The sequence below is a fragment of the Numida meleagris genome, chromosome 2 (genome assembly GCF_002078875.1).
Source record: "Numida meleagris isolate 19003 breed g44 Domestic line chromosome 2, NumMel1.0, whole genome shotgun sequence".
In the NCBI taxonomy this organism is placed as follows: Eukaryota; Metazoa; Chordata; class Aves; order Galliformes; family Numididae; genus Numida; species Numida meleagris.
The window spans coordinates 1,712,023-1,730,172 of record NC_034410.1 but is presented as its reverse complement, the minus strand read 5'-3'; the positions used below and the strand labels follow the sequence as shown (position 1 = coordinate 1,730,172).

Here is an 18,150-nt window from a genome sequence, read left to right as displayed (position 1 = left end):
AGTTTAAGCAATTGACAGTTTCCGACACTCATGATTTCCCACACAGTTTTTAGCAAAGGATATCCATGTGGATAGTCCTGATGTTTTGGTAACGAGCTCTGATCTATTCCGGAGCTGGCAAGAAGCAAAATCAACTTTATCAATGGAAATGGCAGCCTTAGGAAGGAAAGTCAAGCCCAAATAACACAAAGATGAGCGGAAGCCTTTCTACCTGAGCTCTGCAACATAATTTCTTTGTGAATCAAAAGCATTCTTCACGTTGGAATTTTCCTCCAAGTTACAGAGGGTTTGTAACTAATTAAAAAAAACCCTCCAAGTTTCCAAAGTATTTCAAGCAATAAAACCCAGGTTACAGCCTGAAAATAAATCATAACAGTAATATGCGCACACTTTGCGGGGGGGGGTGGGGAGGAGAAGATATAAACCAACACTGGAAAAATCTTACACGTAGCACAGCCAAAATGCCAGTTGATACATGTCACATTTGGGCGCTCCAGGCAACGCTATCACAATGGCTAATAGAGGCAGGCAGAGCTCCAAGAGGAATGCCCAAAGCCTAAGGACGCACAGATGCTCCCTGGAGCCTCAGATAATGGCGATGGCATCCCAGGCCTTTGCTGAAGCTTTCTCACACGTTCAGCTCCTCGAGCAGCACCGCAAGCAGAGGGAAGGCTGCGACCTTTCAGACGTCGTTGCCGGCTAATCCTCCTGGAAGGAGGGCCTCAGAAAACATTTAGATTGAAGCATCCGCAAGATTAAGATGTTTATCCGTCTTGTATTTTGCACATTTAGGATGTCAGTGTCTCCTGGCTGCAAGAGCTCAGGAGGACCAGGGGCCAAGAAAGAACGAACGACTCAGGCAAAGGGGAAGGATAGCAACGCTAACAAGTGCTTTGTGTTTGCTAGAAACCTGTCATCGGTCTGCAAATAACAGAGTAAAACAGAATTAGGGGAGAATTTTCCCCAGATGGAAATACCTTTAGCAGCTGAGTTGACAGATCTATGGGGCGTAACAAGAACTAAGCACAACGTGAGGGTTGCTCCCCGCTAAAACTTTCCAGGTGTTTACATCTGGCTGCAGCCAAGAGTGCCGTGAACCCCGTGAGATCACTCCAGCCTAGCAAAAGCTCAAAGCCACCTCAGCACAAACGGTAGGAAGGAGGTCAGACAGCCCCTGCTGCGGTGGGAGATACTGTGCTAGCGACCACACAGAGACAGAGGTCTCCCCTTCTCCCACCCCAGACTGGAAGGGAATCTGGCACTAGAATCATAGAATCATTTGAGTTGGGAGAGACCAGTAAAAGCCATCCAGTCCAACTCCTCTGCAATGAGCAGGGACACCTACAGCTCCATCACGTGCTCAGAACCCCACCTCCTGACCTTGAACATCTCCAGGGATGGACATTCACCACCTCTCGGGGCAACCTGTCCCACTGCCTCACCACTCTTCTCATAAAATACTTTCTCCTTATATCCGGTCTCAATCTCCCTGTTTTTCCTTATCATTTGCAGCTTGCAGACTCCACACACAGGAAGCTCATACCAGACATCACAGATGAGAGGTTGCTTTGCTCCACCCCAGCGTAGCCACACCAACCTACAACTGCATCCAACCTCACAGCTCTGAGCAGGATGCAGCATGGTAGGATAGCAGGGAACAAGTCAGTCAGTGCTTCTAGGGCTAAACAGTTCATGTGGCTCAATTACAACGTTGGAGAGCTGGTCTCACAACAAGGATGGTCCCTATTTGTCCCTACAGATGTCTGGTCGCATCAAATGGGCAAATAGATCGATGGAGGGAGAGAATTTCAGGACATCATTGGACATGCCCCAGCAGGACTTTTCAGCCTCCCCAAAATAGTCCTCACCGGTTTCACACTGAAGGCCCCAGAGCTTGCAAGGCAGGTTTAATTTTAGAGCACACTCATCGGATTTGCTTACATAATTTTCTTCATTTGGAAGGCTTTCTATTTTCCTTAGTAAGAAAAGCTGTCCAAATTTATCACGTTAAGCAGGGGGCCACTCACCCTTAAGAATATTAAAATATATCGGCTGCAATTCTTCTTTTAAAATTTGCATATCACGATTGGGGCAATTTGGACTTAGAACAGCTTTAAAAAGTGAGGTGGGAAAGAAGCCATTAGAATGGACAAATCCTTACCAAATTACGCTGGCAACTAAGTGCAGCGGCCCACAGGGTGCCCAGAGACGGCTGAAAATAGGGCAGGAAGGGCCCAGGAACGTGCCAGTCTGAATCCACTAAGCAGGACATATAAAGAGAACACCATCTTTCTGTTAAACATATGTTTCTAAGTGCCTGAGAAGACTGAAGATGACACCAAGCTGCGTGGTGCAGTCAACATGACCTAGGGATGGGATGCCACTCAGAGAAACCCAGACAGCCTGAGCAGTGGACACAGCTGAACCTCATGAGGTTCAACCAAGTGCGAGGTCTTCCATGCCAGTCATGGCAACTGGCACAGGTTGCCCAGTGAGGTGGTGGTGCCCCATTCCCTGACACCCAAGATCAAGCTGGATGGAGCTCTGGGCACCTTATCGAGCTGTGGGCGTCCCTGTTTACTGCAGGGAGTTGGACCAGATGACCCTTAAGGATCCCTTCCACCTCACACGATTAGGTGCTGCTCCTGCTGAACATTTAGCAGGAGAAGAGCTCAGTCTGCAAATAAATCTGTTGGATAACCCCATCCTTGTAGCCAGAGATTTAGTCCTGTTCAGATCCTCCATTCGCCCCTCCACCTCCTCAGTTGGTTACAGCAAGAATTCAACTTCTGAGGTTCGCACTTAACATGAAATCACAAAAAGCCATAAAATCCTCTCAGCAATAATTCACCATTTGACTCTTGCTCCCAATTTTGATACTGTTTAGCTCATTTCTAAAGCTGAACGTTTTCTAAGCAAATATGTCCCAGTCCTCTGGACAAGTTGTAGGAGCAGAAAGACATGGTCAATCCTCACAGCCTGCAATCAAACCAAGGAAACCCCACAGAGCCCATGGGTACTACAGCACAGCATTTCTCACATCACAGGACCACAGGAAGCAGACTTCAAACATTACCATATTTCTTCCCCCTACTGAAAACCCACTTAAAGAGCCAGCTCCAGCAGTACCTTTGTCATTCTGCCCAATGGAGATATAATGCACAGTGGAAGAAGTTGCAATCTCAAGCAGAATTATTTATTAAATCATTCAATGCTGCTCCCAGAAGTGGTGGAGTCACTGCCCCTGGAGGCATTCAAGAAAAGGGTAGATATGGCTCTGACATACATGGTGGGGATGAGTTGGGATTGGACTTGGTGATCTTAGAGGTCTTTTCCAACCTGAATGATTCTACGGAAGCAGCATCACCTCCAAGTGAAGACTGGCACCTTGGTGACACATCTCCTTTCAGCAAGGCCTTGGTATTCTCTCAGAAGTGAAGTTCACATCTTACGCAAAAAGCATTCGATGGCCAGCAGTTCTATTCTTTTCAGTACCGCACAGAGCAACAGACTCCAGAAAATCTTAAGAGATGCTAAAGATGAGGTTAGTGGCCTTGTACCTCAAAGCAGGTCAACTACAACTCCAAGCACCCTGGTTGAGCTGTAGATGTCCTTGTACACTGCACTGGAGTTGGACTAGATGGCCCTTAAGTTCCCTTCCAACTCAAACGATTCTAGGACTCAACAGCTCAATGCTGAATTCATTAGATGTCACCACCAAAACACAGACAGAGGACTACAGCTTTACACCACTGCTGCAGGAAATTTAGTCAGAGAAACTAAACGTAACGCAGGGCTACATCAGCAAATATCCACGTTAACGTTGCATGCATCTCACAGCCAAGCTTGAAGAAGGCAGGAGCAGCACAGTGACATAGTAGCACAAACATCAAAGCAGCAACATGCAGAATGGCATGTGCTTTGATGGCAGCAGCAGGATCCCTCCAGGAAGCAGAGCTAGGACATTTAGGGTCAGGAGGAAGGGAAAAATTGTGACAGCATTTCCCAGCGTTGTTCAGGGATCTTATCCCCAGATCAGCATTGGATTCCCCTCTGCCTCCCAGCACACACGTCACCTGATGGGTAAAACCCATGAGAAAGCCCCTGTCCTGCTCAACTCTCTCCAAGGCAAGAATTACCTTCCATTGCCATAAAGGCAATTTTTCATTCAAGTTTCAGGGAAACAGGGATCGAGCACTTCTGCCACCACAGCTCATCTTCAAGAGGAAACATGCCACTGATGAAGCACTGCCACTTCATCCAGGGGGGGGTGAAGGACAGCAGAGGAAAACTGCTGTGACCCACTGCCCTGCATTTATGTGATAAAGCAAAGAGGTTGGTTACTTGAATTTCAAAAAGCAAAGCCTGGAAAAGGAAAAACACAGAAGAAAGGACAAACATCTCTACAGCACACTCTGGCCAGGCACTTTGAGACACTGACACAGCTCTGCACAAGAGCTGGTTCGTGCATTAGCCTGGCAATGTGCGTGTAGCTCCGTATCTGAGAGGCTGCCTATGCTCGCCATCTGTAAGGGGACACTCCAGCAAGGCTAACAGGAATGAATTCAGCACAGGAATGCAAAGTGGGGTGGTTAAACCACATCAGCTCTGAAGGACGGCCTCTGCACAGGGCTCTGAAGTGCTCTTAATTCAGTTTAGCCTGATTTGCACTGAAATCAAGTGTGTTAAAGTGAATTAAGGCTCTTTAATCCCCAAGGAGAGCGTTTCCACCGGGGCTAGTTAAGAGTAATTGAACTAATCCACTTTAAAAGTCAGTTCGGATTAGTTGTGCTAAGTGGCTGTGCAGATGAGGCCTGGGAGCACGGACTGTCTGGAGCATGCAATAACCACATCAATCTGCCTCTGGGAGGACAGCTAGAGCTGCGCTATTTTGCTGTGCAAAGGCTGGGAGTGCTCCAAGACACTCAAACAAGGCTACTGTAATAGAAATGTCTACTTGTGCTTGACAGGTGCCATCTGGTTGCAAGCAGAGGCATTTTCCACGTGTATTTTCTCTGCGTGCCACATATGCCGGGTATGGCCAAGGGGATGCTGTTTTTGCGGGCAGCTGAGGGAACGGGGTTGGTGCTCCAAGAAGTTTTGGCACCTCTCATTCAGGCCACGCTCAGAGCTCACTAACGGTGGTCATCCCTCTCCCTGCCCCATCAGAAGATGCTCGATGGGCTCAGTGGAGGATTGAACAACCCATCCCCGCCCCATATGAACAACTACAGCTTGCTGCCTTCTCACCTGGTGCTATCACATCTGCCTTGCAGATCTCCCCTGAGGAGATGCGCTTCCTACCCCAAATTTTCAACCGCTTGGAGCAAAGCGACTTCAGGCCCCCCCAGCAGAACTAGGGAAGGGGAGAAGGAGCAACTGCCCCCCACATCCCCCTTTTGCTGCTGTAGGCAGAAGCACCAGGAGCCCAGGCTCCACGCAGGTTTTGCCTTTCTAGGAAAGCACCGAGCCCCTGCTTGATCCCAACCCGTTCTTCCCCCAGCTAAGAATAATCCCCCCAGCTGCTGTTTGATTTACACATTGCCATGGACGCACGGTGTTTTTATCGGGTAGATACACAGGGGGAGAGGGAGCAAGCCTGCGTGTGTTCGTTCGAGTTAATGTTTCCTGTGTGGTTCAAGCTGTTATGCCTCCAGGTATGTTTATTTCACTACTTCAGCAAACCAGCAGACTTTTTAATGGAACTGTTGATATTTTTCCTGGCTGCTGCTCCTCCTGGAGAGGCGAGGCAGTGTACGAACAGAGTTCATTCCTCACCCCAGCCTGGAGCTGCTCCGCTCCTCCTGGGACTGCGGGGAATTGAAGGTTTCCATTGCACTGGTCAGATTTCTTCCTTTGCCAGCCTTCAAGTCTTAGATACACAAACAGAGGCGCTCAGGCAGCTGACAGTAGTAAGAGCAATGTGTTGCCCATGCTCTATGCAAAGGCAGCAGCTGCACAAAATCCATCCGTGCATCCCGCAGAGCCTTGCAGGGAGAAGACAGTGGGTGTAACTCATGCCTAAAATGAAGCCTCAGCTACAAGGTTTGTTTCAGAGACAGATCCTTCAGGCTGAACCTAGGGGTTTTCCTGCTCCTTAGAAATTCAGAGATCACCAAGCAAACAGTGGATTTCCCATGCATTTTTTTTTGGCACCTCCTTTAATTCTGCAATAGCCTCAGTCTCATCTGAACGTTCTGCTTCATCAGGTGCTTAGAGAAACGCTGGCATTCTTTATCATGGAATCATTAAGGTTGGAAAGACCCATACGGTCATCTCATCCAACCATGTCTGTGACCACTGTAGACCATGTCCCTCAGTGCTACATCTGCATGGTTCCTGAACCCCTCCAGGGACGGTGACCCCACCACCTCCCAGGGCAGCCAGATCCAATGCCTGACAGCTCTGTCTGAAAATAAATTTTTCCTAATATCCAGTATGAACCACCACCCCGAGCAACTTAAGGCCATTACCTCTTGTCCTATCAAAGGCATGGTCCATAGTCCAGCAGCTTTCAGGGGTCCAGAGAAGAGCCCAGCTACCCAAGAGACACGCATTGAGTCCCTGACTCTGTTTACAGACTCTTCCCTCAGTAACAGCCCTGATACACAAGCTGGAATACCCTGAGCTTTAGGCACACACCCAAAACCATGCAGGTGATGGGAGCACAGACATCAGCCATGGGGTAATAAGTCACCCTAAGTCTCTGAACATGTCCAGATGGATCAGAGACCAGTTGGAGATGCTTCTTTTGGGTCACTTGGAAGAAGGCTAGCAGAGTAAGCAGATCCACACAAGCACCTGTTTGGATAAGGCTACCATCTGCCCCATGCTGGGGTCTGTCCAGCAGCAGATGAAGCACAGCATCCTGTAGAGCAGCCCAGCAGCTTCACAGCACCCATCTCTGGAGCAGGTGGGGTCAGCACCTACCCCCCCCACCCCAAACTCATGCTAAGCCTTTGGATTTTCCAGAGTCAACATGAGACAAGCCAGAAGATAGATATAGTCACCAGGGATGCAACACAGCCATGCTAATAAGCCATAGGAAGCACTCTATCTTTGATGAGACCCTTTGGTAATTCAGCTCAAGTGGATGCTTCACCTCTGGCCTGTCAGATCAGCTTGCTAACCACAGACAGGGAAATAGCTCCCCGCTAGCTCCCAGAAGAAGATTTATCTTTGGCAGGGGCTAAAAACACCCCTGCCCCCTCCCACTTTTGATTACAGAAAGGCCCCGAGATGCAGAAAGAGCTGCACTATTAGTTTGCCAGGTATTTCGGGATCTCACCTTACACTGGGAGAGGATTAGGGCAAGGAAAGAATTTTGTCAAGATTAAGCAAAACAAGTCAGTTCTGTTAAATAAAGTATCGGTTTTGATGAACTGTCCCCAGAGGGGTTTGGGCTTCAGGATTGGGTTTCTTGGAGGAGGAGATGGGCAGCCCCCAAGGGCTGTGGGGCAGCAAGGCTTACAGCAGCCTGAAAGCTGAACTCTGAGCTGTGCCACCCCACTGCAGTCGATGGCTCTGGGAGAGGTTCACGTAGCCAACACCATTAAGATAGTGCAAGAAGGATTTGCCCATGTCGGGGGCATCCTAAATGCAACAACACTCAGCTGTTTCCCAGCTGGCCACATACAAGGGAGCAGCTCAGCACATTGGGCTGCTGCAAGAGGCAGGGGCATACAGAGCTGCAGTGATGCAGATGCCCCTATATCTTAGGAGGGATGCTAGAAGTCTCCACTGAGGAAACTGAAAGAGGTACACAAACTTCCTCCTATCTGGTTGGCTTGAGATGCTTATGTCTGAGAACTGAGCTAAGAATTTTGAAGCAGAGGCCTCCAAGCTTAACTCATGTAAGCTTGGCTAAGTGGAAGCACATTTTGTTTGCTTGCTGAGTACTTCACAATGCCCCCACCCAAGCTTCCCATCACTCAGGGTCCATGCATGACTTGTGCCCATGCAATCAGGAGACACTGAAATTCAAGCAAGAATTCACAGAACCATTCAGGTTGGTAAAGACCTTTGAGATCCCCAAGTCCATCCCCAACCCCCACCCACCATGCCCACTGACCACGTCCTTCAGTGCCACATCTCCACGGTTCTTTAACACCTCCAGGAACAGTAACTCCACCACCTCCAGCCTGTGCCAATGCTGGCTCCTTCTGAGAAGAAGTTTTCCCTAATACCCAACCTGACATTGGTGCTGAAAGCCATCTGGTAAAGGATCGGGCAGTCCTGCAGGCAAGACCCATTCTGCAGGCAGAGCAGGGATCTCCAGGGCAAGGGCCACGCAGAGCACTTTCCCCAGAATCACCCTGCCCGCAGAGGCCTCAGCACTGACTCATAAATGAGGCATTTATATTGGTCACCAGGGTAAAACTCAGCCCTCTCAGTCCAGCTCAAGGTGCACTACTTGAACATACAGAAGACTGGTCTCAAGTTGCCAAGGTGAAGTGTTCCAAGCACCCACCAACACTAATCCTAGGAGGCAGTCCTGGGAAGCTCTACAAGAGATCCACTGCACCGTTGTCCACAGCAGAACCAGCTCCTCCAATTTGGAGCAGTGCAGCTATGCTCCCCAGGGCTGCCTGACTTCTATTGCAATACCAGGCATAAGCGTATCAATTAAGAAAATATCAACTGGCAGAGAGAAAAATTACAGTGAGAATATTTAAAGGCCTGAGCTGACCATAACAAAAACACACAATGCACCCAACTCAGCAGGGGTGTGCACAGAGCAAGGTCTACACTGGGAATTAGCTGTGGGCAGCCCATCAGTGCCATTTCTCAGTAACCAGATGGCAGCAAGCAAGTCATGAGAGCAACATGCCAGGAGCACATCACTTCGGAGCAGGCACTCTTGTAACACCAGGCCAAAGCCAAGTCTACAAGAGTCAAGAGTCTAAGGTCAGGCAGAGAGCACCAATGCACTCCCACAGACACCCTAGCAGTGTGTCCCCATGTGCAGGGCTGGAGAAGCTGTCACCTACAGCTGACTGATGGTAACAGGGAGCATAGAACACTTGGTAGAGGTGCAGTTTAAAGAGTAATTATTTGCTCTCAGTCGAGGATAGGACAGATATTTTTGAAGACACAGGAGAGCCCCCAAAGCCAATGCTGATGCTTTGGAGAAGACTTGGGACCAGTTCTTTGACAAGAACTTGGGTTTCCAGCTTTGGTTTCTTGAGCACCCCAGCGTCAACCACAGACACCAAGCATCAAAGTAATTTAATTTACCTGGGGAACTCAATTCACCTAATTACACATTACATGTAGAGGCATCACCCAGAGGACATTCAAGAAACACCCTCACCTGTATCAGAATAAACTTTTTTCCTCCCATCCTTACAGTCCAGCAGAATTAAGCAGACAAAGAGGAGATAGAAGCTAGTTCTTGAATTCATGAGCTGACCTTCCCCAGAAGGACGTGGTCTAGGACACAGCAGTTCTTGACCCTACCTGCTCTGGGAGGCTGCTCTACAGTTTGGCCTCAGAGGTTTCCCAACAGCAGACCAAGGCCCTGGCTCAGCTCCTGCTCGTTTCTCCCAGCACCTCCTCAGCCACAGAGCAGGGCCATTTGACATGGTTATAAGCTAAGCTCAGAGATTCCTATGTACATCTCAGTCCATCATTCACTTCTAGAGGAAGCCACACAACAAGAAACTACCTCCTGCTGTGCACATCATATGGCCGGTTATGCTACTTCAGTCTCCGGAGCACTCTGAGCAGTTTTTCCAAGAAAGGAAACTTTCACTGCCATTGTGAAACTTGTCTATCTAGTGCAAGGCAAACGCAGAAGTCCGAGTAATCTAGTTCTCTCTCCCCAAGCTCCATGAGCATCCGCCTATCCAATTAATGCTATTTTAATGAGCTAGGCCAAACGAATCTGCTCCTAGAACTCACGCCAGCTCCCATACTTCATGACATCTCATCAACATGAGCTGCACACTCCATGCTACCTTCCAGCCAGCACAGACTCAGCATTAATGTCAGATACCGTTGAGCTTGCATGTTCTACAGAGGATGTATCAAAGCGCTGTTTTGCTTTGCTCTGTGTTCTTGCCAAAGGAAGAGTTTTTGGTTTTTTAACCCATCATTTCCCCCCCCCCGCATGGAATCCTTCAGCAGCTCAACCTGCAAATCTCCCCTTCCCCCCCCCACCATCCTACAGGAGAAAGATTTAAGGTCACAGACTGAAGACCATGCAGCACACTCAGGAGCTGTTTGATCCATTAGAAACAGGAAAAAAAACCTATTCTGATATTTTGTTCTGTTGCAAAGAACTCTATCAGCTAAAGCAAATCCCGTACCTGCTGTGTTTGACCATGTAGTCACAAAATACTCCCTGTTCCACTTAGCACACTGCAAACACACATTACAATAAAATGTAAAGCTTACCGAGCTGATAAACTCCATGAGCGTATTTTATGACAGTATCTTAAGAGATAAGGCTCATTAGCACTTACAGCCACAATGTGAGGGAGCCTTAAAAACCACTGTTAAACAGGGAGAAAGAAGGGGAAAACTTGAAACTGGGTGTCAAAAAAAAGGTCCTAAAGGGTTAACCCTTTCCATCCAGCACCATCATTTCTAGCTCCTCCCCAGCTCAGTCAGTGCTGGTCCAGGTCCTGCAGCAAGGACAGCAGTCCCCCATCAGCATTTCCCAGCATGAGCTGCTGCTTCCTCCTGCTTGAGAGCTGCTCAGATGGAGAAACCAGTGGCATTAAGGCTGTTTCTTATACTGGGGAGCCAGAGGCCTGGCACTGTGCAGCCAGAAGCCAAGTACACGAGAGCTCTTGCTTCTACACCACACATCCTTGGGAAAACACTGGGAATCTGGCAGGTTGCTGCCTGTCAGGGGCTGGGAAAAAGGGTTAACATGTACTTCAACCCAAAGTGCTGGCTCCAGGAGATAGCTGCAGATGTATGGTTGGACACGAAGAGCCTTCACATACAACAGATTAAAGATGTTTCAGTACTTTGAGTCCTCTCCCATCAAATATACCAAACATTGGGGTGGAGCTGTCCCATTAGTGCTCTGCAGGCCTCAAGTGACCTAATCTAACCCACATGCTGAAGATGCCATGGTGCTCCATGTAACCAGAGCAGAGGATCCACATGGAACTTCTCACAGGAGGAGAAGTCCTCACACCTCTGGTAGCCTGACCTACTCATCAACACTCAAGATGCTCCTCCCATAAGGCTACCCCAATGAGAATGCTCTTCAAACTCTCCTCAAGCGACAAAGCTCCTTTTTAACCTAAAATTCCTCTTAAGAGGGATTCACGGGGATGAAAGTGGGAGACAGCACAGTCAGGAGATGCTTTCACTTCTGAGCTTTCTGGGTCCCACCAGCCCTCTGCAGCTCTGCACCAGGAACCACCTTGTGCAGTGGCAGCACTGGTGATGCTCCACAGTTCAGTACCACCTCTGGTGCTCAGACCTCTCCATGCACACAGATACCTTAGTTCAACATGTCTTCTGCCTTGGCTCTTCCACCAAAAGAAAAATAAAAAAAAAAAATCAAGGAGCCATTAATTATCACCACTTCACTAAGAAAAACACCATGAAAACGTTATTGGCATCGACTCAAATGGAAGGAGCATCCCAGGGACAGGGTCATCTTCTCCAAGAGAGAATTATATCAACAAGCAGATAAGATTAAACAGTCAAAAACAAAACAAAAAAAAAGCCAAGCCTGACAAAGCCCAACCCAGTCAGAAAGAGTCAAACCAAGAGTCAAGCCAAGGAGCATCCCATTAGATTCCCCATGCCGTCTCCCACACCTTCACTTAACCCTCCCCTTTGCCAATCCCACAACCTAATTCAATTACCTACCACTGAATAAGCCTTAAGGCAATTCTCATTACCCTGCGATAAAGCACAAGGCCTTTAATTATTAAACACTCATGGGCTTTTTGTGTTGGGGTTGTGGGGCTGGACTCCCTTTTCTTGTTGTTAGCAGCTACCAGAAAGCAAGTTAATCATTGACCAGGCCTTTCACCAAGCGACCAGAGTCCTATAGATCCCTGGTCTCCAGTTCTGCATCAGCAGACACACTAGTGGAAGTCAATGGTTGCCTCCTGCTTTGCCAAATATGCATTTAATCTCTCAGCAAGCCATCTTCTCCCCCAGGAGTCATCTGTAGCAGTGGTGTCCCAGCCAAAACATGCAGTATTTGAGGCTACGTACAGCGCTCACCTTTACTCTCAGTTCAATGGCCTCATACCTCCTTCAAGAGAAGGGAAGCTGAGGTACAGGGTTGTTATCCTCACATCTTGAACAGGGTGAATCCAACACAAAGTCCAAGACCTACTTAATTGGAGCAGCAGTTCTGCTCCATCCTTCGCTGGCACTGCAGGGAGCTTCCAGGTTCCCTCTATGTAGAGCCATGCTGCGTGCTCCTGGGTTTGTTATCACCCTTACAACCCTTTCCAGTAGTTCCAGTGTCACTTTCAAGCATCTACAAAGCAAATGCTTCTTCTGGGGATGAGGTTTCCCTCCGCAAAGAAACAAGTTTTGGGTTGGATAGTTGGAACAGTTTCTCCTCAGAAAGAGCAGTGATGCATTGGCACAGGCTGCCCAGGGAGTGGTAGAATCACCACTGAGAATCTCCCAACCTTTGTGACTCTATGACAACACACACAGCCCTAAAGGAAGGGGGAAAGCAGCCAAGCCCACCCGTTCTATCCCAAGCAAACCCAGAAATCCAGCACTTCAAATCCAACACCACCGTCTCAAAAAAAAAAAATAGAAAGAAAAAAGAAAAAGAAAAAAAAAAAAAAAAAAGAAAAAAAAAAAGCAGACTAACTCCTCACAACAGGGTGGGATGGCCCTCCAGCCTCCCCGTGCTCCAGCTGTGTCTGACAGCTGCATTCCTCTCTCCCTGCCCCAGCCCAGGTTTTGTTTTTGGGCTGTGCTGTGAACCAGCTGCTCCGTCTCAGCCGCGTCAGGGACAGCCAGCATGTCTGGAAAGCACAGCACGGCGGTCTGGCTCCGGGTGGCTTCCCAGGAATTCATAGCGTTCAGAGCTGCAGGGTGGGTGCATGGCCCCACACTACCATCAAGTGACAGGTAGAGAAATTCTTGGCGTGTGACAGCCATGTGAGTATCTCTTTCTCTGGAGGTATTCAGGGCCCATCTGGACACTTTCCTGAGCAACCTATGGCAGTGAGCTGCTTTAGCAGGGGGGTGGAATGGGGATCCCCAGAGGTCCCTTCCAATCTCTGTAATTCTGTGATTCTGTGTCAGCAGGCTGAGGCAGCATCCATAGGCTTGGTCTCGTTGGAGGTGGCATTCCAGCTGATGCCATGCACTTGTAGTGACCCTACTGAGGAGCTCATGCTAGCTCAGACCCCCAAAAGGGTGGTCACCAGCACATGGACATCCACAGTAGTTCACTACTCATGAGTTTTGGTTGTGAGCTGAAGAGCACGTCCCACTTCATCAAATCATTAACGTTGGAAAAGGCTACTAAGATCACCAAGTGCAACTGTCCACCTACCACCACTATTGTGGCGCTGGGGGTTATGAACAGGGGACATCTCCATGGTTTTCCAACGCCTCCAAGGACCATGACCCCACCACCTCCCCAGGCAGCCTGCATCACCACTCTAAGAAGTTTTTCCCAACACCCAACCTGAACCTCCCCAGTGCAACTTCTGGCCATCACCTCTCATCCTGCTGCCGTTAGCTGGGAGCAGAGGCCAACCCCCACCTCACTACAGCCACCTTTCAGGGAGCTGCAGAGAGCAATGAGGACCCCCCTGAGCCTCCTCTTTTCCAGACTGAACAACTCCAGCTCCCTCAACCACTCTTCAGAAGACAACCCCCCACCCCAGCAGCAGGCATCAGTCCTGCACCCACCATGGGCAACAACAGCATTGTGCACTTCCTGCACCAAAACCCCCACCGTGCAGTATAGAACCCGCTCTCAGTAGCAGTGCATTGGTAAATTAGGGCAAGCTATGCTCCCCTCCCTCCCTCTCCCCCACGCAAGCATTTCAGGGTTCCTGTTGCCTGCGTGCAGGGTACGGATCAGTTACATTTATGAAGAACATTGCAATCTGTCAATATAAACACTATGTAAGCATGAGCCACTGGTAACATTACTACCCGTCTTGACAAGTGTTTGCAGAGGGGGCAGAGCTGCCCAGCTCCTTCTGGGACCAGAGGAAAGCAGAGCAAGCCCCGAGCTGCAGAAAACAACACTTGCAGCTAAAAGAAAAAAAAAAAAAAAGGGGGGGGGGTGTAACAAAATGGAGCCAAGCTGTAAATCAGAACACCCAGAAAGAAATAGAAGGGATTTGATTTATGGCCCCAACAGGTTGCGAGCTCAGAGCCACGGAGCAGACAGCTCAGGAAGGCAGCGAGCTCCTTTCCAGCTCTCCATCCTGCACACACGCCGGGATGAAGTCAATCAACCCTCCTGTCACCCCAGCACAGCTGATCTTGTCATCTGCCACCTCTAAAGCCCAGATGCTGCTGTGGCATTCCCACCGCCCCCAGCCCAACAAGGGAGGGACCCTCACCCCGATCTTCAGGCACAGGAGAAGCAGGAAGGGGAGGAAAGTGAAATGCAATGCTTTCCCAGGGATCCCAGCATTCTGGGGCTGCTCCAAGCAATCCCCGCCAGCCTGGGGTGGAAATTAGCTTTAAGGCAGCCCAGCTGCAGAGGAGAAGGCTGAGCACTGAAGCAGGCAGTGCACTGCAACAAGCAGATCTCAGATGTGCTCGTCTCCAGGCAGCGCTTCCCCTGTAAGATCAGCATAGACACCATGTCCCATACATGCTCCTATCCTGAAGTGCACCCCTACCATCAGGCATCCTGACAGGCAACTTTGAACCTGCACAAGGCAGCTCCTGTATAGTTTTCCAGGCACGCTTTCTCCTCTACAGCATCAGATAAAGCTTAGGAGATGCTACATCACATCCCCGAAGCCAGCCCCCTCCCTCTGCTTTCCCACAATTTGGGCTCACGGGTCCCTTCTGAGCAGGTGCTGACAGGGACTCAGCTCTGCTCTCTGAGCATCAGCAGCACTGCAGCTTTGCTGTAGTCCAGGCCTGGGTCATCCTCCAGCACATCCCAACCAGGCAGCCTCCAGCTACAGCACATCTGCCCCCCCCAGCATTGCAGATCCATAACTACACGCTGACACAATCTCGTTATCACGTAGCCGTGCCCGATTTCTGTCCCCGTGCACTAACTCCCTGGCAGGCCACGCATTTGGAGACACTGAATTCTTTCCCTGAAATAAGACATTGGGGATGGGGAGGGGAAGAGATCACCGACAGCTGTCCCTATCCCCCCCCCCCCCCCCAATCAGACTGCAGATGGAACAGCCACACTGTGACATCTGCCCACGGCCAGGGATGCTGACACCCAGAGCAGAGGGTCCAGCAGGTCACTAAAGCATCGTGGTGGCTCCAGTGACATCGTGGATGGAGCATCCCTTCCCATACCTGAAAAGGGGGGGGGTTGTGTTCCTTAAGCCCACTTCAGTATTCCAGTCCCTGAGCAAACAAAGGGTGGTGCATGCAATTTTATTTTTTTTTTAATTTTTAAAGGGAAAAATAGGGGAAGATTCACATTGGAATAAACACCTGGAGCAGATCCTCCATGCACGTGGCTACTGCTCTCTAAGCAGCAGCATCACCAGAAGGCCAAATGCCAACCACCACAGGGCACCTGCAGAAGCACCGAACCCCACTAGGGGTATTCCCCCCCATCCTCAACAAGGGGGGGATCTCTGAGAAGGACAAAGATCGGCAGCAGATGCTGCTCCTCCTCTGTGGAGCTGAGAGCAGCACGCTTTGCATAAGCAAACCTCTCTGCACCGCAGCAGCCTCAGAGCCCATCTGGCCAAGCACACATCTGGCAGCATCCCCTCTCCCGACCTTATTGCCAGCGAGGGAGTCTCAAACCAGAAACAGCAGCTGTCCTGGGGCCCGGGGAATTACCCAGCGCAATCAGGACACCAGACCCTGCAGCACGCTGCTCTCTCAAGTTCAAACCCCACACCAGCCCCACGAGGCCAGCAGCAAAATCCTAGAAGCCAAGTGAGTGGAAGGAGTTACCTGCTGCATTACAGCAGATACCAGCACCGCTCGGATTAACGGGAAAGTTACAGCCAAGCTCCTTACGAGCCCCATCTGTCCCCGAGGCACAGTACAACTGCGCAGTGCTGGTGGTCTCCGGCAGATACACGAGCTGCAGCAGGGGAAAGGGCTTTTCCCAAAAACCTGCACGCACAGAACAGGCGGTTTCCTCGTGAAAGCAGCCCCAGCGGCAGGAAGTTAAGCAGTTCTCGAGTTGGAAAGAGAAGATGTGAAGTAGCACTGCTTGGAAAACTCTGCCAGACCACAGGCAATGGACAAGCCTCGACACCGGGATTTGTTTTACTGGAAAGAAGTGGGGGGAAAACCTCAAGTCATTCCCTGGGGCCAGTCCAGTGGCTCCTACCAGCGGTCACAACGCAACATCCCAAAGAGAAGCAAGCAGCACCGTTCTTCCAGGGAAAGCAGGGTTAATGAGCTGCTCACACCCCACTCCCCAACCATTTTTGGGGACCACCACCCACCTGGGGGCAGAATCTTTAAGACACACCCTACAGACACCCCCAAAAAAGCAAAGAGGCGCAGACAGCACGCTAAAAAGCCAGCAGACCCTTGGCTAAGATGGGGAAAGAGGGGGGTTCAATTTCTGCAAAGCAGTAAAAGAAGGGGATTAGAAGGTTTTTATGGGGTTCTATAGGGGGTTTACGGGCTCGCTCAGCGCAGTCCGGGCCCGGGGCGCGGATCCACCTGCGCAGCGCGCAGCGGGCGCGGAGTTATGGCGCCCCCTGCCGGCCGCGGGGCCGCGCACAGGTGAGCGCTGCGGGCAGCGGGATGCGGCGGCTCCGTGCCCAGCGCGGGGAGACGCAGCCCCCCCCCCACCCCCCAGCTTTTCGGGGAGCAGACATCGGGGCAGGGCGGGGACAGCGGGATGAGGATAGCAGCATGCGTCCCCCGGTAAAAAAAAAAGATATATATATATCACTAGCCCCATTGGAGCGATGGTGGGACCAATGGGTCTGCCAGCACCTGTGCTCAGAGCAGAAAGAAGGAGAAGTTTACAGCAGCGGGGAAAAATAAGTTTTTTGGGGGGTTCTCTCGGTGGTGGGAGCACGGCAGCATCCGGGGACAGCCTCCTGCCCCGCTGGAGAGCGGGTGCTGCCTCCGTGCCCACCCCGCCGGGGCCGGTTGGGACGAGGTGCGAGGTAGGGTGCAGAGAGAGGGGCCGAGGGAATGAGGCGACGGGGCTTAGAGCCGGGAGACCCTCCGGGGAACGCTGTCAGAGGGGATGCGGGGCACTTCCCGGCAGCAAGCAGCATCCTCGGAGCGAGCAAGGTGCAATAACCCCTTACGCAAAAGAAAAAAAAAAAAAAAAAAAAATCGTAAAGAAGAGCGAGGGGCGCAGACTTCGGCCGCCGGGCACCTACCCGAAGTAGGCGGCGGAGGGCCGCGGGGTGCAGGCGAGCAGCCCTAGAAGCGCGCAGGAGGAGAGCCATCCCAGCAGGACGTGTCCATCCAGCATCTTGCAGCGGCGCCGGCGCTGCTCATCTCGTTCCCCCGCCGCGCCCGCTGCAGCCCCGCCGCCCGCGCCGCCTCTTATAGCGCGGCCGGAGGAGCGCGGCCGGCCGGCGGCGGGGCGGGGAGGGGGCGTGGCCAAACCGAAGAGGCGTGGCCAATGGGGCGGAGGGATCGGGCCAAGGGGGCGGAGGGGGCGTGGCCTGGGGTGGGGGCGTGGCCTAGGGGTGGGGAGGACACGCCCACTCCGCTTCTAGGGGCGGGGGGAGGGCTGGGAGGGGACGGGCTGGGTTTTGCTGGGTTGTGCGAGGTTGGGTGTGCTGCGGGTGCGGGGTAGTGCAAGGGGATGGGTGTGCAAGGGGTGAGCGTGTCGCGTCTGGGCAGGTGTGCCAGAAGTGAGCAGTCGGGTGAGGGATGGGTGTGCCACGAGTGGGGTGTTGTGAGTGACGGGTGTGCAAAGGGCCGAGACATGCAAGGGGTGGGTGTGCGAGGGGCAAGTGTGCAAGAGGTGAGCGGCTGTGCAAGGGTTGCGTGTGCAAAGGGTGGGTGGGACAGGACAGAGCAGGTGTGCGAGTTCCGGTT

General features: G+C 51.2%; 1 protein-coding gene across 1 annotated transcript in view; it reads right to left on the bottom strand.

Annotated features, from left to right (window-relative positions):
- Window positions 1-17,636, bottom strand: part of WNT9A (Wnt family member 9A) — a 53,644-nt gene extending 36,008 nt beyond the window's left edge. The window contains exon 1 of the mRNA XM_021387209.1: window positions 17,481-17,636. Coding sequence (XP_021242884.1) covers window positions 17,481-17,575 — 95 coding nt within the window. The 5' untranslated portion in view covers window positions 17,576-17,636. The remainder of the gene's footprint in view (window positions 1-17,480) is intronic.